This window comes from Mus caroli, chromosome 7, assembly GCF_900094665.2.
Source record: "Mus caroli chromosome 7, CAROLI_EIJ_v1.1, whole genome shotgun sequence".
Lineage (NCBI taxonomy): Eukaryota > Metazoa > Chordata > Mammalia > Rodentia > Muridae > Mus > Mus caroli.
The window spans coordinates 135,039,085-135,057,562 of NC_034576.1; the positions used below are offsets into that span (position 1 = coordinate 135,039,085).

The window sequence follows — 18,478 nt, forward strand, 5'->3', positions numbered from 1 at the left end:
AAAAAAACAAAAAAAGGTAAAAAACACTTTTCAACCTTAAGGGGCTGAGTTGTAATCTAAACTCAAAACACACAACACCAGTTATTTTTCCCCTTTCATTTTTCCTTTTGCTTTGTTTTTGAGACAGTCTCTCTCATTGTATAGTGTGGTCTAGGCTGATCTCTGACTTGCTATTGAGCCTAAGCTGACCTCTAATTTCGGATCCTCCCGACTCTGCTCCTGAGTGCACCACCATACCCACCTTCCTTTCTGTTCTGATGGGAAGGGCTGTCCTCTCAGCCACCTCCATCTACCACAGCCACCAAAAGACAGCCATTTTCTTCTCATTTCTCATAATTCCTTCTCTAACAGATGAAAAACCTAGCATGATTCTTTTAGCAGTTCCTTCTACCATGACTGTTGACCCTTCATTACAACTTAAAAAATTATGCTGATGTTTTTGGATTCTATAATAATCACGCAGAGCCTCAAAGCTATCAGCAATGCTTTTCCTATTCAATTATTGCACCAAGTAAAAAAAAATAAATGGACACTCTAAGAAACAATCAATCAAAACTCAAGGAGGAAACTGACATTAAAATAGGCCCCAATGGGCCAGTGGAAGTGCACATCTTTAACCTCAGCACTTGGGAGGCAGAGGCAGGCTGATCTCTAATTTCAAAGCCAGCTGGGTCTACAGAGTGAGTTTCAGGATAGCCAAGACTACAATGAGAAAACCTATGTGTGTAGGGGAAAGAACAAAATGATGCAGGACAGGCCCTCAAGACCCAAATGAGAGAATTACCAGAGACAGATTTTAAAACAAAAATAAAAATAACATGTACAATAATTAAATCAAGAAAGTCCAGGTATAGGTTTGATGGATTAGACTCTTTTTTTTTTTCTTTTTTTCTTTTTTTCTTTTTTAAGACAGAATTTCACTATAAAGCCCTGACTAGCCTAGAACTCATTATGTAGATCAGGATGTTTTTTTGTTTTATTTTGTTTTGTTTTTTGTTGTTGTTGTCATTTTTTCGAGACAGGGTTTCTCTGTGTAGCCCTGGCTGTCCTGGAACTCACTCTGTAGACCAAGGTGGCCTCGAACTCAGAAATCTACCTGCCTCTGCCCTGCCTCCCAAGTGCTGGGATTAAAGGCGTTTGCCACCGCCACCACCACCCGGCTCAACAGGGTGACTTTAAACTCAGATATTTACTTAATTCTGCCTCTGGAGTGCTATGATTAAAGGCATGTTCTACCATGCCCAGTTTGTATGATATTATTTTTTAAGAATTAGTAAAGAAAATATCCCTGTTCAAAACAGAATGACAAATGACAAAGAACCATAAAGATCTAACATGGCAACCTATATATATATAAAATCTAAAATATTTACAGATATAAGTGATCCAAGAAGGGGAAAGAAACCAGAATGGGCAAGAATAAAAAACAGCAAATAACTGACATTTTTCCAATCCTGACAAAGGGACCCAATCACTTCAAATGAAAATGAGATGCAAAGAAACAAAACCATATACATCACAGTATTTCTGATGAAAACTAAAGAGGAAACTCTAGAAAGTACCAGAGAACAAGAACAGAGAAACAAGAAGACACATTACTTCCTAAGAGCAAACCTAAGGGTGTTGTCCAGCTGACAGTCATGAAGAATGGGAGCCAGAAGACAAGCAAAGAAAAATACCAATCTAAGATTAGATAGCAAAACCACCTGTCAAAATGTAAAGTAGGGCTGGAGAGATGGCTCAGTGGTTAAGAGCACTGACTGCTCTTCCAGAGGACCTGGGTCCAAGCAACCACATGTCGGCTCACAACCATCTGTGATGGGATTCAATGCCTTCTTCTGGTGTCTGAAGACTGCAATAGTGTACTCATATACATTAAATAGATAGATGATAGATAGATAGATAGATAGATAGATAGATAAACAATTCTTGGGGCTAGAGAGATGAGTCAGTAAGTCAAGTGCTTGCTGCACCAGGGATGAAGACCTGAGTTCAGAACCTCAAAACCCACATGAATCTCGAAAAGTCAGATGGGATAGCATGCATCTGCAATTCTAGTATCTTACAGCAGCAGTTCTAAACCTGTGAGTCACGAATCCTTTGCGGGTCGCATATCAGATACTTACGTTACAATTCATAACTGTAGCAAAATTACAGTTATGAAGTAGTAACAAAATACTTTTATGGTTGGGGGTCACCACAGCATGAGAAACTATATTAAAGGTTTGCAGCATTAGGAAGGCAGAAAATCACTGTCCTAGAGGACTATGAAAGGTGAAGACAGGCGAACCCCAAAGTGTGCAGTGGAGAACAAGAGACCCTGTCTAAGGTAGGAAGTGAGAACAAACACCCAAGCCTGATCCTACCTGTACAGAGGCACCCTGACATACACATGCACACACATGTAGGTATACAAACATATTTTAAAAGATGAGACAAAGCCAGGTGTGGTGGCGCATGCCTTTAATCCCGGCACTCGGGAGGCAGAGGCAGGTGGATTTCTGAGTTCGAGGCCAGCCTGGTCTACAGTGTGAGTTCCAGGACAACCAGGGCTACACAGAGAAACCCTGTCTCAAAAAACAAAACAAAACAAAACAAAACAAAAACAAAAAAAAAGATGAGACAAAAAAAATACTTGTGAGTCAGATGTGGTGCACACCTTTGATCCCAGCACTCAGGAGACAGAGGCAAGTGGTCTTGTGATCTGTTTTGTTTTGTTTTTTTAAATAAAAACAGCCACCAATTTTATTTTCACACTTCACAATGCAAGTGAAAACTATTCTTTTTTAACCCCATTTCACCCTCCCCAAATTTATTCTCTCTGCTAGAAAACACTCAGGCTCAGTCAGCATCATGATCTCCTAGTGAAATACAAAACTGAGAGAGAGCCCTACTACGCGCATCTGTCTGGCTGAGTCACTCCAGGGGGAGTGGGAAGCATCATCTGACAAGTGGGAGGCATGTGGCCTCCCATGGGTAGCCTCATTCCAGGAGCAGATGCCACGGACCCATCAGCCCAGCATGGATGGGCCTTACCAGTTCAGCACTGCTGGAAAATAATGCACACAGCCAGAACTGACAGGACATAGGATGTTAACTAGTATGACAACTGAAGACTCAAAAGAAGAGCCAGGAGCCGGGCGTGGTGGCGCACGCCTTTAATCCCAGCACTCGGGAGGCAGAGGCAGGCGGATTTCTGAGTTCAAGGCCAGCCTGGTCTACAGAGTGAATTCCAAAACAGCCAGGGCTACACAGAGAAACCCTGTCTCAAAAGAGCCAAACAAACCAAAAGCATAGTGTGTGGATGGATAAATAATGTGAGACACAGCCACGTAACAGAATGCTCAGCAATAACAAACACACCCCATATCCAAGCTTCCTAGCACCAGGGATGCAAAGGATGAGGATTGTAGGCCAGAGGTTAAATATCTGGCTACTAGCAGTTTTGTGGCCATTCTGAGCTCCAGAGACCTTATCCAAACAAACAAAAGCATGACTATTTAGAGGATTAGAGAGATGAGTCAACTGGTACAGTGTTTGTTGCTCAAGTATGAAGTTGAACATCCAGCACCCACGTAAAAGTATCACACATCTATAATCTACATCTATAATCTACACTGGGAAAGAAAAGGCAGGAGGATCTCTGGAGCCAAGCAGAGGAATCAGTAAGCTTCGGGGTCAGCGAGAGGCTATCTCAGAAAAAAAAAGTGGAAAGGGCAAGCAGGATGGCTTAACAGGCACAGGTGCTCACTGCCCAGCCTGACAACCTGAACTGATCCTCAGAACCAGCTAACTCCACAAAGGTGTCTTCTCACCTCCACATGCACACTCCCAAATACATAGCATACAGAAACACAAGCACACATAAACAAAATAAATGATAGAATTAAAAAAAAAAAAAAAAAAAGGTGGAGAGTGTGAGAAAGACACCCAATGTTAACTCTTGGCCTACACATACATACACATATATATTCACATGAACACATGCACAACCAAGAGAGAAACAATAAAAAATTTAAAAGGGAAAACTAAAATTACCACTTACCACAAAGCCCATAATTACAGACAGAGAAAACCTATAAGAAACTATAATCTCAAGGATAAACCATTAGCTTCTACAAGTAAGCTACAGCAATTCAAAGGAAGGCCTAGCCAATGGCTCAGTGATAAGAATGGGTGTCCAGCGTGCACAAGACCCTGCGTTCACAAAACTGAGTGAGTAAAGTCCACATGCACACTCCCAAATACACAGCATACAGAAACACAAGCACATAAACAAAATAAATGATAGAGTTAAAAAAAAAAAATAAGGTGGAGAGTGACTGAGAAAGACACCCAATGTTAACTCTTGGCCTACACAAAATTGAGTAAGTAAAATCCAAAACGTCTACAGGTAAAATGAACAGGTGAATAAATATGTGCGTGAGATGGCTATAAAAAGAATCCTACGCAGCCAGACAGCAATGAAAATAACCAACTACTACAATCAGCACCAGAATCTTCCAGAACGTTATATGGAAACCTAAGTTCTACTGACACACTCAAAACCACGCTAACCAATTTAGGAAGTGCAGACCCAGTTGGCTGACCTGCAGAGGACAGTGGTTACTTTTCCTGAAGAAGAAAGCTGACCACAGTGACCACTGTGTGGGTGTTCAGACAATCTACTGAGCTGCAGACATTTCACGCCTGAGCTCTAAAGAACACGCTTGTTTTGTCTTGATGTTTAAAACTGTTTCAAGAAATGTTACTCTGCCTCTCTCCTCACTATGCCTAAAAAGGAAACCAGCTCTTACACAATGCAAAACACAATATGGTAGCCATTTGAACTTAATCTACATCTCTATCCTTACTCCACACAAATTATATTTTACCAGTTACTTAAAGGCACAAGACCTATGCTGCTTCAACTTTCATGTATTTAGTTCTCGTTATCCAGTATTTTCTCTCTCTGTAATTACACTCTGCCCACACTCACTTAGATTCCCTCCCAATTTGGATAGTAACTCCTCAAGACCTTTCCTCATCCCCCCATTTCCAATGCTGTTTCCTCTTTTATACTCAGTATATCCAATATCACATATAATGAGCTACAACTTAACTATCTGTCAGCCCATCCTATATTATACTATAATCCAAGCTCAAGATCCACACTTTCAAGCTTCCAGTGCCATATTTGTATGTGGCAGTCAATAGTAAATTTCAATCTTTTTGTTTATACCCTAAGTGGCTCAGTTAGTAAAGGCACTTGCTGTCAAGCCTGATATCCAGAGTTTAATCCCTGAAACTCACATGCTAGAAGGAAAGAACTGATTCCCTCAAGTTGTCCTCTGACCTCCACATGGGTGCTGTGATAACACATGCACACACATATACACATACACATACAACACACAAATATATAAATGTAGCAAAAAATTTTAAATAAGAAAAATCAGTAAGCTAGATGGTGGTGACACATGTCTTTAATCCCAGTACTCAAGAGGCAAAAGCAAGTGGATCTCTGAGTTCAAGGTCAGGTTGGTCTAGTGAGACCCAGACAGAGCAGGGACTACACAGAGAAGTCCAGACAGAAAAAAAAAAAAAAAAAAAAAAACAGAGAGGGAGGAAGGGAGGGAGGGAGGGAGAAGGAAGGAGGGAAGGAAGGGAGGAGGAAATGGTAAAACCACCTAAGATGAACCTCCATCTTACACTTCCTGCATAGCAATGACCAATATAAACACAGGATAATACTGATAGAGGAACTTGTATCAAACCTTGGGTACATGAACAATGTATTTTTATTAAGCCATATAATTACCTAAAATGAAGAATACATGCCCTATTAGAATTGCAAACATCTCCTTTTAAACTATTTTTAAAAATTTATATACATAAATGTTTTCCCTGCATGTATGTACACCATAAACAGGCCTGGTGCCTATGGAGGCCAGAAGACTTAAAATAATCCCCTGGAGTTGCTGGTGGTTTTGAGGGAGCCCATGCTAGAACTGAACCTGGGTCATCTGCAAGTGGCAATGACTCTTAAACAACAAGCAACCTCTTCAGTCATATATATATATATATATATATATATATATATATACACAGATTTCCAGACCTGAACTAAGAGAAGCTAATACAGATCACCCAGTCTACACCCTCAAGAGAAAATGAAGCCCAGAAAACTTAAGCAGGCTTGCTCAAGGTAAAGACTATAACAACCAAAATAACCAAGACTAGGACTCTAATCCCCTGGGGCTTCTCACTTAGGGCATTAGGTCCTGATCACCAAAAGCAATCTCAAACAACATAATCCCAAATGACGAAACCTCAAAAGACCAATATCACTAAATATAAAATCCTACAAGATCAAGAATCTCAAAAATAACTCTGGGAAAAATCATTTTAAAAACTCTTTAAGCCAGGCATAGTGATGTACATCTGTAATCTCAGCACAGAAGGGATAGAGGAATTTAAGAAGTTCAGAACAACCTCAGCGACAGAGTAAGCTAGAGGCCAGCCTGAGCTACACGAGACAATAAACAAAATAAAATATTGAAAAGGCATTTACTTAAGGGCTGGAGACATAACTCAATGTTAGACAAACTATATCCATGGGAAAACAGGTCATCCAGCATTGTGGCAGACATGTAATCCCAGCCCTCAGGAAGCAAAAAAAAAAAAACCAGCTAGAGGACCTGAGTTAGGAGGCCAGGCTGGATAATACAGTAAGACCTTACTTCCTTACTTCAAAAACAAAACAGGGGGCTCAGCATGAGAACACACTCCTTTAATCCCACAACTTGGGAGACAGAGGCAAGTGGGTCTCTTATGAGTTTCAGACCAGCCTAGTCTACAAATCAACGTCCAGGCCAGCCAGAGCTACACACTGACCCTTCTCAAAGGACAAAAATAAAAATAAACGCAAGCTGAAGAGATGGCTCAGTAGCTAAGAGCATATTCTGCTCTTGCAGAAGATGTTAAGTCAAGTTCCCAGCACCCACAGAATGGTTCACAACCATCTCTAACTCTACATAAACTCATGTAGATGAAACACCCATTTATATAAAACAAATACAAATTAAAGTTTAAAAATAAACCCACATTAAGATTTGTTGATAATTTGCAAACAAAGAAAAATAAACTTTCTGAAATTGTCACAAATGCTAAAAAAAAAAAAAAAAAAAATCAATCCCCCCTCTTCATTGGCTAGTATCAGTGTCCCTATGCACAGGCTGTTTACCACTACACCTACAACACTGTGATGATTCAAATCTAAAAAAAGTATAAAAACAACTATTCTTCTGGTTTTGTTGCTGTTTGCTTGTTTGTTTTTGAGACACGTTTTTACTATGCATCCTCGGCTGGTCTGGAATTCTCAGAATAGACCAGGAATGCCCTGAACTCACAAAGAGCCGCCTGCCTCTGCCTCTCTGCCTCTCTCTCTCTCTCTGCCTCTCTCTGCCTCTGCCTCTGAGTGCTGCAGGTAAAGGCGTGTCTCATTATGACTTGCCTAAATTACAATCAAGTCTTTAGACATTTCATACAAAATGATGCAAATGAAATATATAGCAGAGGAAAATGAATAATTATTAAAAAAAACTGGTGATTTAAAATCTGGGAATGAACAAAAAGTAAAAAAAAAAAAAAAAAAAACCATGAAAACCCAACATATAAGAAAAGATAAATTATGAACAAGAACAGAGAAGTAGTCCCTGAGGGCTGACCAACTTTCAGAAGTCTCACATCAAGGTGAGTTTTTGCCTTAATTGGAGAAATAAATTTATTTATTTTCTTGGGTAATGTTCTTCTGAAATTCTATAGCTTACATAAAGCAACATAACTTCCTATCAAAAAGCTCTACCTTGGACTGGATCCATGGCTGAGATGTTAAGAGTGCTTTCTGTTCTTCTGGGGAACCTGAATTTAGCTCACAGCACCCACCTAGGAAGGCTCACAACTACCTGCAACTCCAGCTCCAGAGGCTCCAACAATCTCTTCTGGTCTCTGTGGGCATCGTCATACATACAGCAAACACAGGCACTTAACGTAGTAAAAAGTAAATCTTTTTTAAAAGTAATGAAAAGGGGGGCTGGAGCCGGGCGTGGTGGAGCACACCTTTAATCCCAGCACTTGGGAGGCAGAGGCAGGCGGATTTCTGAGTTCAAGGCCAGCCTGGTCTACAGAGTGAGTTCCAGGACAGCCGGGGCTATACAGAGAAACCCTGTCTCAAAAAAATTAAAAGGGGGAGGGGGTGCTGGAGAGATGGGTCAGTGGTTAAGAGAATTGACTGCTCTTCCAGAGGACCCTGGTTCAATTCCCAGCACCCACATGGCAGCTCACAACTGTCTGTAACTCCAAGATCTGACAACCTCACACAAACATACGAGCAGGCAAAAACATACCAAGGTGAATAAAATAAAAATAAATAGTTTTTTAAAAAATGTCATCTTCAGCACCATGCCTGTGTTGTTTTGGCCACTTAGCAATTTTCTTCCTTATGGACTTAGACAGGGGCCACAAATTCAACACACAAAACTGGTGAACAAACACCATGACTGGGCACCTGAGAATCTTCAAACCACTCAGCAGTATCACTGCCTTCATCATGCAAACATGCTTTCAATTCATCAGAAGTTCCTAGCATCCCACCAGCAAAGAGTAATGCCAATGAAGACAAGTGGTACTTTTTGTGTATGAATATGTGGATACAAGTGCACAGGTGTTCTTATCTGTGTGTGAGTGAGTGTAGAAGCAAAAGGTCAACACTGGGAACACTAGGTAACTTCCTTAAATGTTCACCTTTTCTTCTTTTACATTTTTGAGCTAGTATCTCTCATTAAATACATAGCTCAAAGCTCAAATGACACATTTATTTTTAAATGTGCATGGGTGTTTGCCCATATGCATATCTGTGTATAACCTGTGTGCCCGGTGCCCACCTGGCCATCAAACCTTCTGAAACTGGACTTACAGACAGTTACAAGCCACAACTCTGGGAACAGGATTACAGAGGGTTATATGAGCTGCCATGAGGGCTCTAGGAATTAAACCCAGATCCCCTAGAAGAGCAGCCAGAGATGGTTAACTGCTGAAGCATCTCTCCGGCAAAAAATAAACAGATAAAAACCATTTTAAACTGGATTTCATCACTACTGTGATGCACAGCCAAGGTATCCATTTACCTGCATATTCTGTTGGCTATGCTACTGAAAGCACTTGATCGTAATTGAATTTCCCCACAAATGCACTGGCTGAGCGGAAGAAACAAACACTTTACTGGACACACTTTAAAATTCACTTGCAGAAGGCTGGGCTGCACCTAAATCCTCATTCATCTGTCATTACTGTCTTGGGATGCAATTTAAGCTCATTTTCCAAAGCTTCAAAATCTTTTCAAAGCTTCACCTTTTCTAGGTATTAATACACAACAAAGCATTAAGTTTTAAAATGTTTAACCCTAACAGAGGGTGAGTTTTATATCTTTTTTTTTTGGGGGGGGGGGGTTTTTTTGGTTTTTTTTGAGACAGGGTTTCTCTGTATAGCCCTGGCTGTCCTGGAACTCACTTTATAGACCAGGCTGGCCTCGAACTCAGAAATCCGCCTACCTCTGCCTCCCGAGTGCTGGGATTAAAGGCGCGCGCCACCACGCCCGGCTTTATATCTTTTTAAATGGAGATAGTTTCGAAATGCAATTTGGGCCATCCATTAGCCAAAGTGAGGTATTCTGCGGTTAGACTTGATAAATATGTGTCTTCTTCAGGAGGCAAGCTGAGCTTGCCCAGAAGGCCAGTGAGCTGCTCCAGTGCCTCCTGACAGGGGCATCCTTTGCAAGGAGCACAGTGCAATGCCATAGCGGCAGCAACACACAACTGAGTCATTCCGGAAAGAAGACTTTCTTGCAGTCACTCATTCATGTGCTTTGGTGTTTCGCTTACATGTATGTCTGTGTGAAGGTGTCAGATCTCCTGGAACTGGAGTTACAGACAGGTGTGAGCTGCCACACAGGTGCTGAGAATTAACTTGGTTAGAATTGAATTTGGAAGAGCAGCCAGCGCTCTTATTCACTGAACAATTTCTCTAGCCCCCTAAATATTTTTGGTCCCCCAGTCCAAAATTTTTTTGTTCAGAGCTGAGGACTGAACCCAAGGCCTTTCTACCACTAAGTCAAATCCCCAACCCTGGTTTTCGTACATTTCAAACCACCACTTTAACTGCTATCTCTTCGACACTGCACTGTCATTTGAAGACTATTTCAGCTGCCAAATTCTGTTAAGCATGTATGTGTGTTTGAAGGTCTGGTTGTTACAATTAAAGAATTTCCACAGTACCAGTAATTAGCTTTAAATGTTTTTTTTTTTTTACTTGCTGGGCATGGTCACACACAGCTTTAATCCAAGCACTTAGGAGGCAGAGGCAGGCAGATCTCTGTGTGTTTGAGGTCAGCCTGATCTAAATAGACAGTTCTGGGACAGCCAAGGCTACACAGAGACACTGTCGCAATTTAAAAAAAAAAAAAAAAGAAAGAAAGAAAGAAAGAAAAAAAACTGGAAAAAACATTTACACGTAGTGTGTTTATGTAAGTAGATGGGTAGCCCCTATGGAGGTCAGCGGCTAAGTAACTAACATTACTCGATCAGTTCTCTCCTTCCACACATTTCAGGACTCAAACTCAGGTGGGCAGGCTTGGGGGCAAGCATCCTCACCCACTGAGCTGTCTCACTGACCCAAGCTTTAAAACATTGAAACCGTTAAGTAGCTCTATATAATTGAATTATCAAAGCCTTGGGGAGAGTATGATAGTTCAGCAGGTAAAGGCACTTGGCTCCCAAACCTAATCCATACACACAAACAAATATTCAAAACTAAAATATTGCAAAGCCTGCTTGCAAGGGAACAATTTTTCAGATTTCTTTCATTGTATTCTAAGGAATACAGTAAGAAGGAATTACGCTGCTTCCCCAAAACCAAATTATTCATAGTAAAAGTATCTAGAGACAAAAACCAGTAAGAGATATAGATTTGAAAGGGGTTTATTAGAGGAAGTGGGTCACACAATTATTGTGACTGAGAAGTCTCCCCGGCTGTCTGCCAGGGAATGTCAGTAGCCTGACTTAGTTCAAGCCCAAATGCCAGAGGCAGCAGTGAAGCTAATTAACGCTCAGTCTGTGGCTCAAAGCCCAAAGATCTAAGACCACTGGTGTAAGCCCTCGGGTCCCAAGGCCAAGAGTTTCAAAACATACAACAGCAAAAGAAAAGGGTTCTAACTTTCAGAAAGACCAACTTATCTGCTCTGGTGTTCCTGACAGGCCTCAACCTACTGGAGAGTGTACACTTATACTGAGACAGCCCTTCCCTTACTCCACCCAGACTCAGGCATTGATCTCCTCTGGAAAGCTCACATAAATATCCTAAATAATGGGCAATCGGGATTTCTGGTATTCGCCACAACTAACATGATACAGCTACCATTCATAGGGCTATAAATGTTCTAACCCCCTCCACATTATGCAGCTTTCTAGTGCCTATACACCCTTTGCTTTGGAATACAGCGACTGAGGTTTTCAGAATTCTGGCTTCCAGAATTTCAACATTCAAGATTTTACTCTTTCAAGACTATGACTTTTGAGATTTTATGCTCCTAGGACTCCAGCATTCACTAGACATCTGGGAGTTCATCTTTCAGGATTACGTCTGACGCCATGTATCGAGTGCTTTCCACGATCCAATCAGTCGCCCTTTCCTCCCAGGTGAACACTCAAAGTCAGTGTTCCAACTGATTTCTGTTTCACAGTTAGATGGTAATCTCTTAACTGCAACAGTTCTTTAAACATCCACCTTAGAAGTTGGCTCAAGGGCTGGAGAGATGGCTCAGCAGTTAAGAGCATTGACTGTTCTTCTGAAGGTCCTGAGTTCAAATCCCAGCAACCACGTTGATGGCTCACAACCATCCCTAACAAAATCTGATGCCCTCTTCTGGAGTGTCTGAAGACAGCTACAGTGTACTTACATATAATAAATAAATAAATCTTAAAAAAAAGAAAAAAAAAAAAGAAATTGGCTCAAACATATGAATACTAAAAGTACCAACAAGTTCAACCAGGAAAACCCCATTTCCAGTTCCAATATCAAGCACTGAGGCATCCAATGGGATCTTGTGTTTCTGCATCCACCGTATTAGTCGGTTCATACTCTCTTCCCCAAACCTGTGAGAACAGAATACAAAGAGCAGACAGACAGCAAAAGTTACAACTACACGTTAAGCTGTCTATACCATAACGCACGCTCAACGCCAGTCCTGAAAAGTGACAGTAGCACTTCTCAGTAGTTAAACTTTATCGTTACTTACGATGCTGTGCCTCTAAAAATGGAACACCCAGGATATGTGGATATTATACATATTTATGTATATACCCACGTGTAACATACAAGTATACTATATCTATAAACACACATATTCTATCTACAGCAACATTAATCCTTAAACATGGGGTCCTAGTAACTGCCTCTTTGGACATCAGCAAACGCTGGTTCTTACTTTCTAAAAAAAAATGACAACTGTGGAACGAAAGCAACTTTCTAGCACTATGATCAATGTAAATCTGGGCCATTAAAAAAGAAAAGACGCATTTAAAAGCTGTCAGTGAAGACAGAGGCAGGCGGATCTCTGAGTATGGGACCAGCCTGGCCTACAAGTGAGTTCCAGGACAGCCCAGGCTATCAGAAAAACCTTGTCTTAAAAAAAATAAAATAAAAAATGAGAACAAGAACAAAGAGAGAAAGAGAGAGAGAGAGATTGATTTTAAAGCTGTCACAGAAGCCAGATTCAGCCCCAAGCTTCTGAAGAGCTCAAGGCTGCTTTGCTGTTTTAAGTCCACGTGTTCACGCTCTCACACCCACACAAACAACTCCTCAGCTTAACTTACCAGATTTCTCCTGTATCCCCATATTCTTGGAATGTTCTCAGTTCTCTCTCATAAACAGCATCCCAACTATATAAACAATGAAATGTGAAGCAAGAATCTCAAATTAAACTGTCTTTTGTGAATTAAACAAATATTTCCAATGAAGTTCATGGCTCCTTACAACAGCCTTAAACATTATTAGTGTTATCAATAAGTGCATATATTGCATTTAAAAAAAATCCTTGGGTTAAAAGAATGGAAATTATGGATAAGCAGGATGAATCATACAAGTACTTATACCCATGGGATGAATACTCCTATATACATTTTATCTTAAATAAAAAGGAGCAATTGTCCAAGGATCCCAAGTCCAAAAGTGAACTGCACAAACTGAGTTTGTTACTCCAAAGTTGGTCTTCTATATGCAGATTCAGGATTTTCTAATCAGTAGGTCAACTGTTTGCTCACAATGAACGCAGCCAAGATAAAATGGACTTAAAATTAAGTGCTACAACAGTCTCTGCCTCTCCCTGTATTCTAGTTCTCCCATTAAATCTTCTCTTAATCCTTAAAACTGCAACCCTTCCCATTATCATCTGCTTTCTCTTCCTATTTCATCTCTAAAATCCCTGCTCCCTCCTCCAAAATTTCCTCTCATCTTAATGCCTGCCCACCCCCGCACTCCTCTATATGCTTATCCATTAATTTCTGAGATTCATCTTTCTTTCCCCAGAACCCCTACCATCTATCTCCCTAGTTCCCAGTTTAGAGCATCTTCCATTTCGACTACCTCCTGCTCCGGGACCTCACAGCTTTGTGGGGACCTCTCTCGGGCCTTTGTATAATGTTGCCCAACTCTCTCCCCCCTTTCCCTAAGCCAGATTCCACCCCTACACGGACTCCCCAAGGGCCTCGGGTGGGCTTGCATCCCTTGAAGTGCTTGGGAAGTGCTTGCGATCTCGCCTCTTAAGCCACACAGGTCGCCTCCGCCCTCCTCCCTCAGGCCCCATTCAGGAGAGGGCGCCATCTCCTTCCGGGCCTCAGGCGCCCGCTCACCCTCCCCGCCACACTCACTGCTCTCGTGTCCCCAGAGCGGACGGGACGAAGTCATCCGCCGCGGAACTGCCCTCTGGAGATTGCGCGGGGACCACAGCACCGCTGTGGCCCTCAGCATCCGCGTTCATATCGCTCTGCGCCTAGTGAGCTGTCGAGGCCGCCATAGAGACGCGACTTGAGCAGAGGGGAGGCGCGGGCCTGGCCTCTCTAGGCAATAGGAGGCTGTCTCTCTAATGCTCCAGACCAGACCTTGGGAGGCCAAGCACAGCAAAGAGCCGAGGCTGCTTAGAGGCCACTAAGTGTACAATGCTGGCTAGAGAAGCCAAGATAGCCTTTCAGCCAACATTACATTTACCCCTTACTCTCTAGCTCTCAAAGTGACCAAACCTGGGGACTGCTGTCTGTAAGTCATCGTTCAAAATACTGCACTTTGGAAAACAAGCTGCCAGAAACCACAAAAACCGTCTGAAACGCACAGCCCTCAGCCCAAATGCTTGTCATCTCACTCTTTCAAGACCTATCTGGAAAGTGGATAGGTCGGCCTCATTGCATTGCTGCCTTCCCGACCAAAAGACTAATTTCATTTGTGGCTAGAATTATGAAAAATGAATTGACATAACCGGCTGACCTTTTAAGAGCTAATGGCCAAGGAATTGAATGCCTTTGGGCCACCCAGGGTACCACCACCAGCCATGGAATTATGATAAAATGAGTAGTCAAATACTAGGGGGCCTCAGAGGTTCTTGCTTTGTCGCCAGCTAGTCATCTGAGCCTGTCCAAGTCTCAACCTCTGCATGCTTTAGTTTGTTCACTGTCATTTGCTCAAAATAAAAAAAATACTGTTCTTCAAGACTGATTGAACCTGAAATATCTTATGCCAAATGGTCTGACTACAGCCAGTAGTTCTGCAATACAATGCAAAAGATCTTAGGTGTCAGATCTTGTCTGTACTAGCCATGAAATACTCAGATAAACATGGTTCAATATCTAAGGCAAGGATCTCAGAGGCCCCTAGCAAGCTGCCTTCCAACAAGAACTTGTTTCCAGGGCTACATTTCTGTTGACTTCGAAGACAGAAGCCCAGTAACAAGTCCCTTGAGGCAAACGGCAACACATGTTGCCCTCCCAGTTTGAGCAGTTCATCTGCTCCTATACATGGTGTTCCAAGATCTTCTGGCAGTAAAGAATAAAGTAAAGGGCAGATGGAAATCCATGTACATAGTGATTAAAGAACTCAAGAAAGAGCGTAAGTAACCTTATTACAGAGCACTAAAACCACCGGATACCACAGCCAATTAGTGCTGCCCTGGGCAAGTAGCTGTTTTGATCTTTTCTAGACTCTAGATGCTACAGAAAGAAAGCCTGAGTGTGACAGACTGGGTCTTTAAAAGTTTTAGGTTTTAATTAAGAAGCATCCATGAAAGATAAGCCCATCTTCAGCCTCATGTCTTGCCAGCAGTTAAGATGTTTGTGCTGTATGTGATAAAAGCTATAAACAGTTGTTGGTATGGAGCCCTGGGGGAGTGGGGGGGACCCAACATGGTTTATACCAAGTTTCTTCTCTGGCTCCAGGAAGGATTATTCTGGCTGCTTACTGCTGAGGACTGTGGGGCACCACCTCTGATCACCCAGGGAAACGGGATTCTTGGCTGGGAGAGAGGATCCACTGGGTAAGCTGCCTAGCACCAGGGAGAAGCCTAGCACCAGGGAGAAGCAGAAGTATAGGAGGGACACAGCCCCTCCCCCTGAGCACCAGTTGTGTGAGGCCACAGGCAGACTTGTAGAACTTGAGTTTGGCAGCGTCGGTTCTGTTTTGATTTGTTTTGTTGTTTTCTCTGTGCACAGTGCCCACCTGTAGCTCCTCTGGAACCATGCTTCCCAGAATCCTTAAGCACTTCCCATTTGACGTTCCGTGGTCATAGGGCAGAGCCTTCCCTTTTCTGACCATGCAACACTCAGGACCAGAGAACACACTTCTAGAACAAGCTCCCTTCTCTGCCCCCATCTCTTCCTTTTGCTTTGATGTGAGCTTTTGAAAGGGGACACTGGGCACTCGTTTCTTGAGTTAGACACACACATACACACACACACCCGCCATGTTTTAAAGCATCACTGTGGGCAAGTTCTTGAATTTCCCCAGGTCAGTTTGTGAAGCCTCTATTATAACAAGCATAATAGTGGCACCTGTCCCACAAGACACTCTGAGAATACATATGAGATTAGTCCAGCCAAATACAACCTGTCTGACACGTGAGAAATGGTCAGTAAATCTAAGTTCCGGTTCTGCAACTATAAAATGGGGCTTAAAAAGATGCCGCTTCAAAGAGATGTCAGGAACTGCAAGTGAACATACTGTATGTTTAGTGAGCTTAGAAAGGGCATGGCATATAGTCAGGGTTCAGAAAATGTCAGCTCTTATCTTTACTACAGGTTGAGCATTTTTGCTTTAGTTGGCTTTCCTTGTGCTGTGATAAAATACTGACCAAAAGCATCTCATCGAGGATAGGGTCTATTTGGCATACAGATTGTACAGCTCATCACTGAGGAAAAACAAGGCAGGAACTCAAGCAGGGTCCACGGGGGAACACTCACTGCATTGCTCCCCACGCCTTGCTCCTATAGCAGCAGCAGCAGCAGCAGCAGTAGTAGTAGTTACAATACACAATAAGCATATAATAAACTTTTTAAAGAAAGAGTCTGTCTAGATGGTGGTAGCCCATGCCTTTAATCCTGGCTCTACAGAGTGAGTTTCAGGGCAGCCAGGACTATACAGAGAAACTTTGTCTCGAAAAACTGAGACACTCACACACAGACACACACACACACACACACACACACAAAGAGAGAGAGAGAGAGAGAGAGAGAGAGAGAGAGAGAGAGAGAGAGAATGAGAATGGTGGGTATCTGGAGGCATGGGGAGGGGGCTGTCCCCTTTCAAAAGCTCACATCAAAGCAAAAGGAAGAGATGGGGGCAAAACTCTTTCCTTACCACTTCATAACTGTAATTTTGCTACTGTTATGCTCACCTCCACGCCTTCGGGCCTTTTGTTTTGTTTTGTTTCATTGAATTTAAGGTATAAAGGGAAATTCAGGCAGCTAGAAGCAAAAATTGGAGTTGGGGATAGAGGTTAAATAGCCCTAAACCCACGTGCCCAAGGATGGCACTGCCCAGAGTGAGTTGAACCCTCACACTTCATCTAGAAATCAAGAAAGTGTCCCACAGTCATATTCAGAGGCCAATCTGGTGAAGGCAGTTTCTCAGTTGTGATTCCTTTTTCCCCAGCTAACTCCAGGATTGTGTTGAGTTGACAAAAAACAACTGGCCAAATCAGCAACCCAAAAATCTAAACTCCAAATCACTCCAAACTCTGAAAGACTTCAGGTTTTAAGTATACCAGGTAAAGGCCCCCTAGCACAGCTGTTCTCAGCCTTCCTACTGCTGCAACCCTATAGTACAGTTCCCTGGGTTGTGGTGACCCTCAAACACAAAAACTCTTTCCTTACCACTTCATAACTGTAATTTTGCTACTGTTATGCTCACCTCCATGCCTTCGGGCCCTTTTGTTTTGTTTTGTTTTGTTTTTCTTTTGGTTTCAAGACACGGTTTCTCTGTGTAGCCCTGGCTGCTCTGGAACTCACTCTGTAGACCAGGCTGGCCTCAAAATGAGCGATCTGTTTGCCTCTGCTTCCCGAGTGCTGGGATTAAAGGCATGGGCCACCATTGCCTGGTAAGACCTTCTCTTTTAAAGATATTATTGCATGCTTGTTGTATATGCAAGCATCTCACACACACACACACACACACACACACACACACACACACCTTCATTGTGAGTGTAGAGGAGAGGTGAGAGCACAACCCTCAAGAGTCAGTTCCTTTCTTTCACCACATGGGGTCCAGGGAACAAACTTTGTACAAGGCTAGTGGTGCCTGCCTCTGCCTCCCAAATACTAAGATTAAAGGCACACACCACCAACCCAGCATATCTCCATATCTCTACAGCAACCTGCTGATAGAATAAAACCATCTTCCTTTGAACTCCACATTTTCCCACACAACATTTACTCAACAGTTAAAAAATAGGCAGTATCTTCATACCTGGCATTAATTCCATAGAACAAAAAAAAAAAAAAAAAAAAAATTGCAACTGCGAGCAACTAAAACATGAATCCTTCATGAATTTTAAAATAGGCTAGCAGAGAAAAAAGATAATAAACAGGGAAATCGAATTAAAAGTACAGACAATGCTGGATGGTGGTAAGAGTTTGTCTTAGTGAGCTTTGTCAACTTGACACATCCTACAATTATCTGGGAAGAGACCCCCAGTTGAGAAATTGTCTACATCAGATTGGCTTAGTGGGCTGTAATTTTCTTACTGTTATCTGACATGCACAATATTTGACATTTGACCCCCCATAAGGGGTCACAACCAATATGGTGAGAACCTATGGGCACAATTGTGGGAGACCCTCTTGATTATGTCAGAAACAATAATTCTCACTTCATAATAAGAGTACTGAGCGGGGCGTGGCGG

The 18,478-nt window shown here is 42.3% G+C and overlaps 1 protein-coding gene across 5 annotated transcripts in view; it reads right to left on the minus strand.

Annotated features, from left to right (window-relative positions):
• Eef1akmt2 (EEF1A lysine methyltransferase 2) overlaps positions 1 to 14,141 on the minus strand; it is a 75,204-nt gene extending 61,063 nt beyond the window's left edge. For 2 of the 5 annotated variants that reach the window (XR_003837244.1, XM_021168066.2), the window contains exons 1-3: positions 13,782 to 13,931; positions 12,909 to 12,974; positions 12,074 to 12,188 (exon numbers count right to left, since the gene is read on the minus strand). Coding sequence is in view for 4 of the 5 variants with exons in the window: in XM_021168066.2 (XP_021023725.1) it covers positions 12,074 to 12,188; positions 12,909 to 12,974; positions 13,782 to 13,897 (297 nt within the window). In the remaining variant the exon portion in view is untranslated. Of the gene's footprint in view, positions 1 to 12,069; positions 12,189 to 12,908; positions 12,975 to 13,781; positions 13,932 to 13,961 lie in introns of those variants that run through there. The other 3 variants (XM_021168067.1, XM_021168070.1, XM_021168069.2) reach the window with 2 other exon arrangements.
• Between the last annotated feature and the right edge of the window lie 4,337 nt (positions 14,142 to 18,478).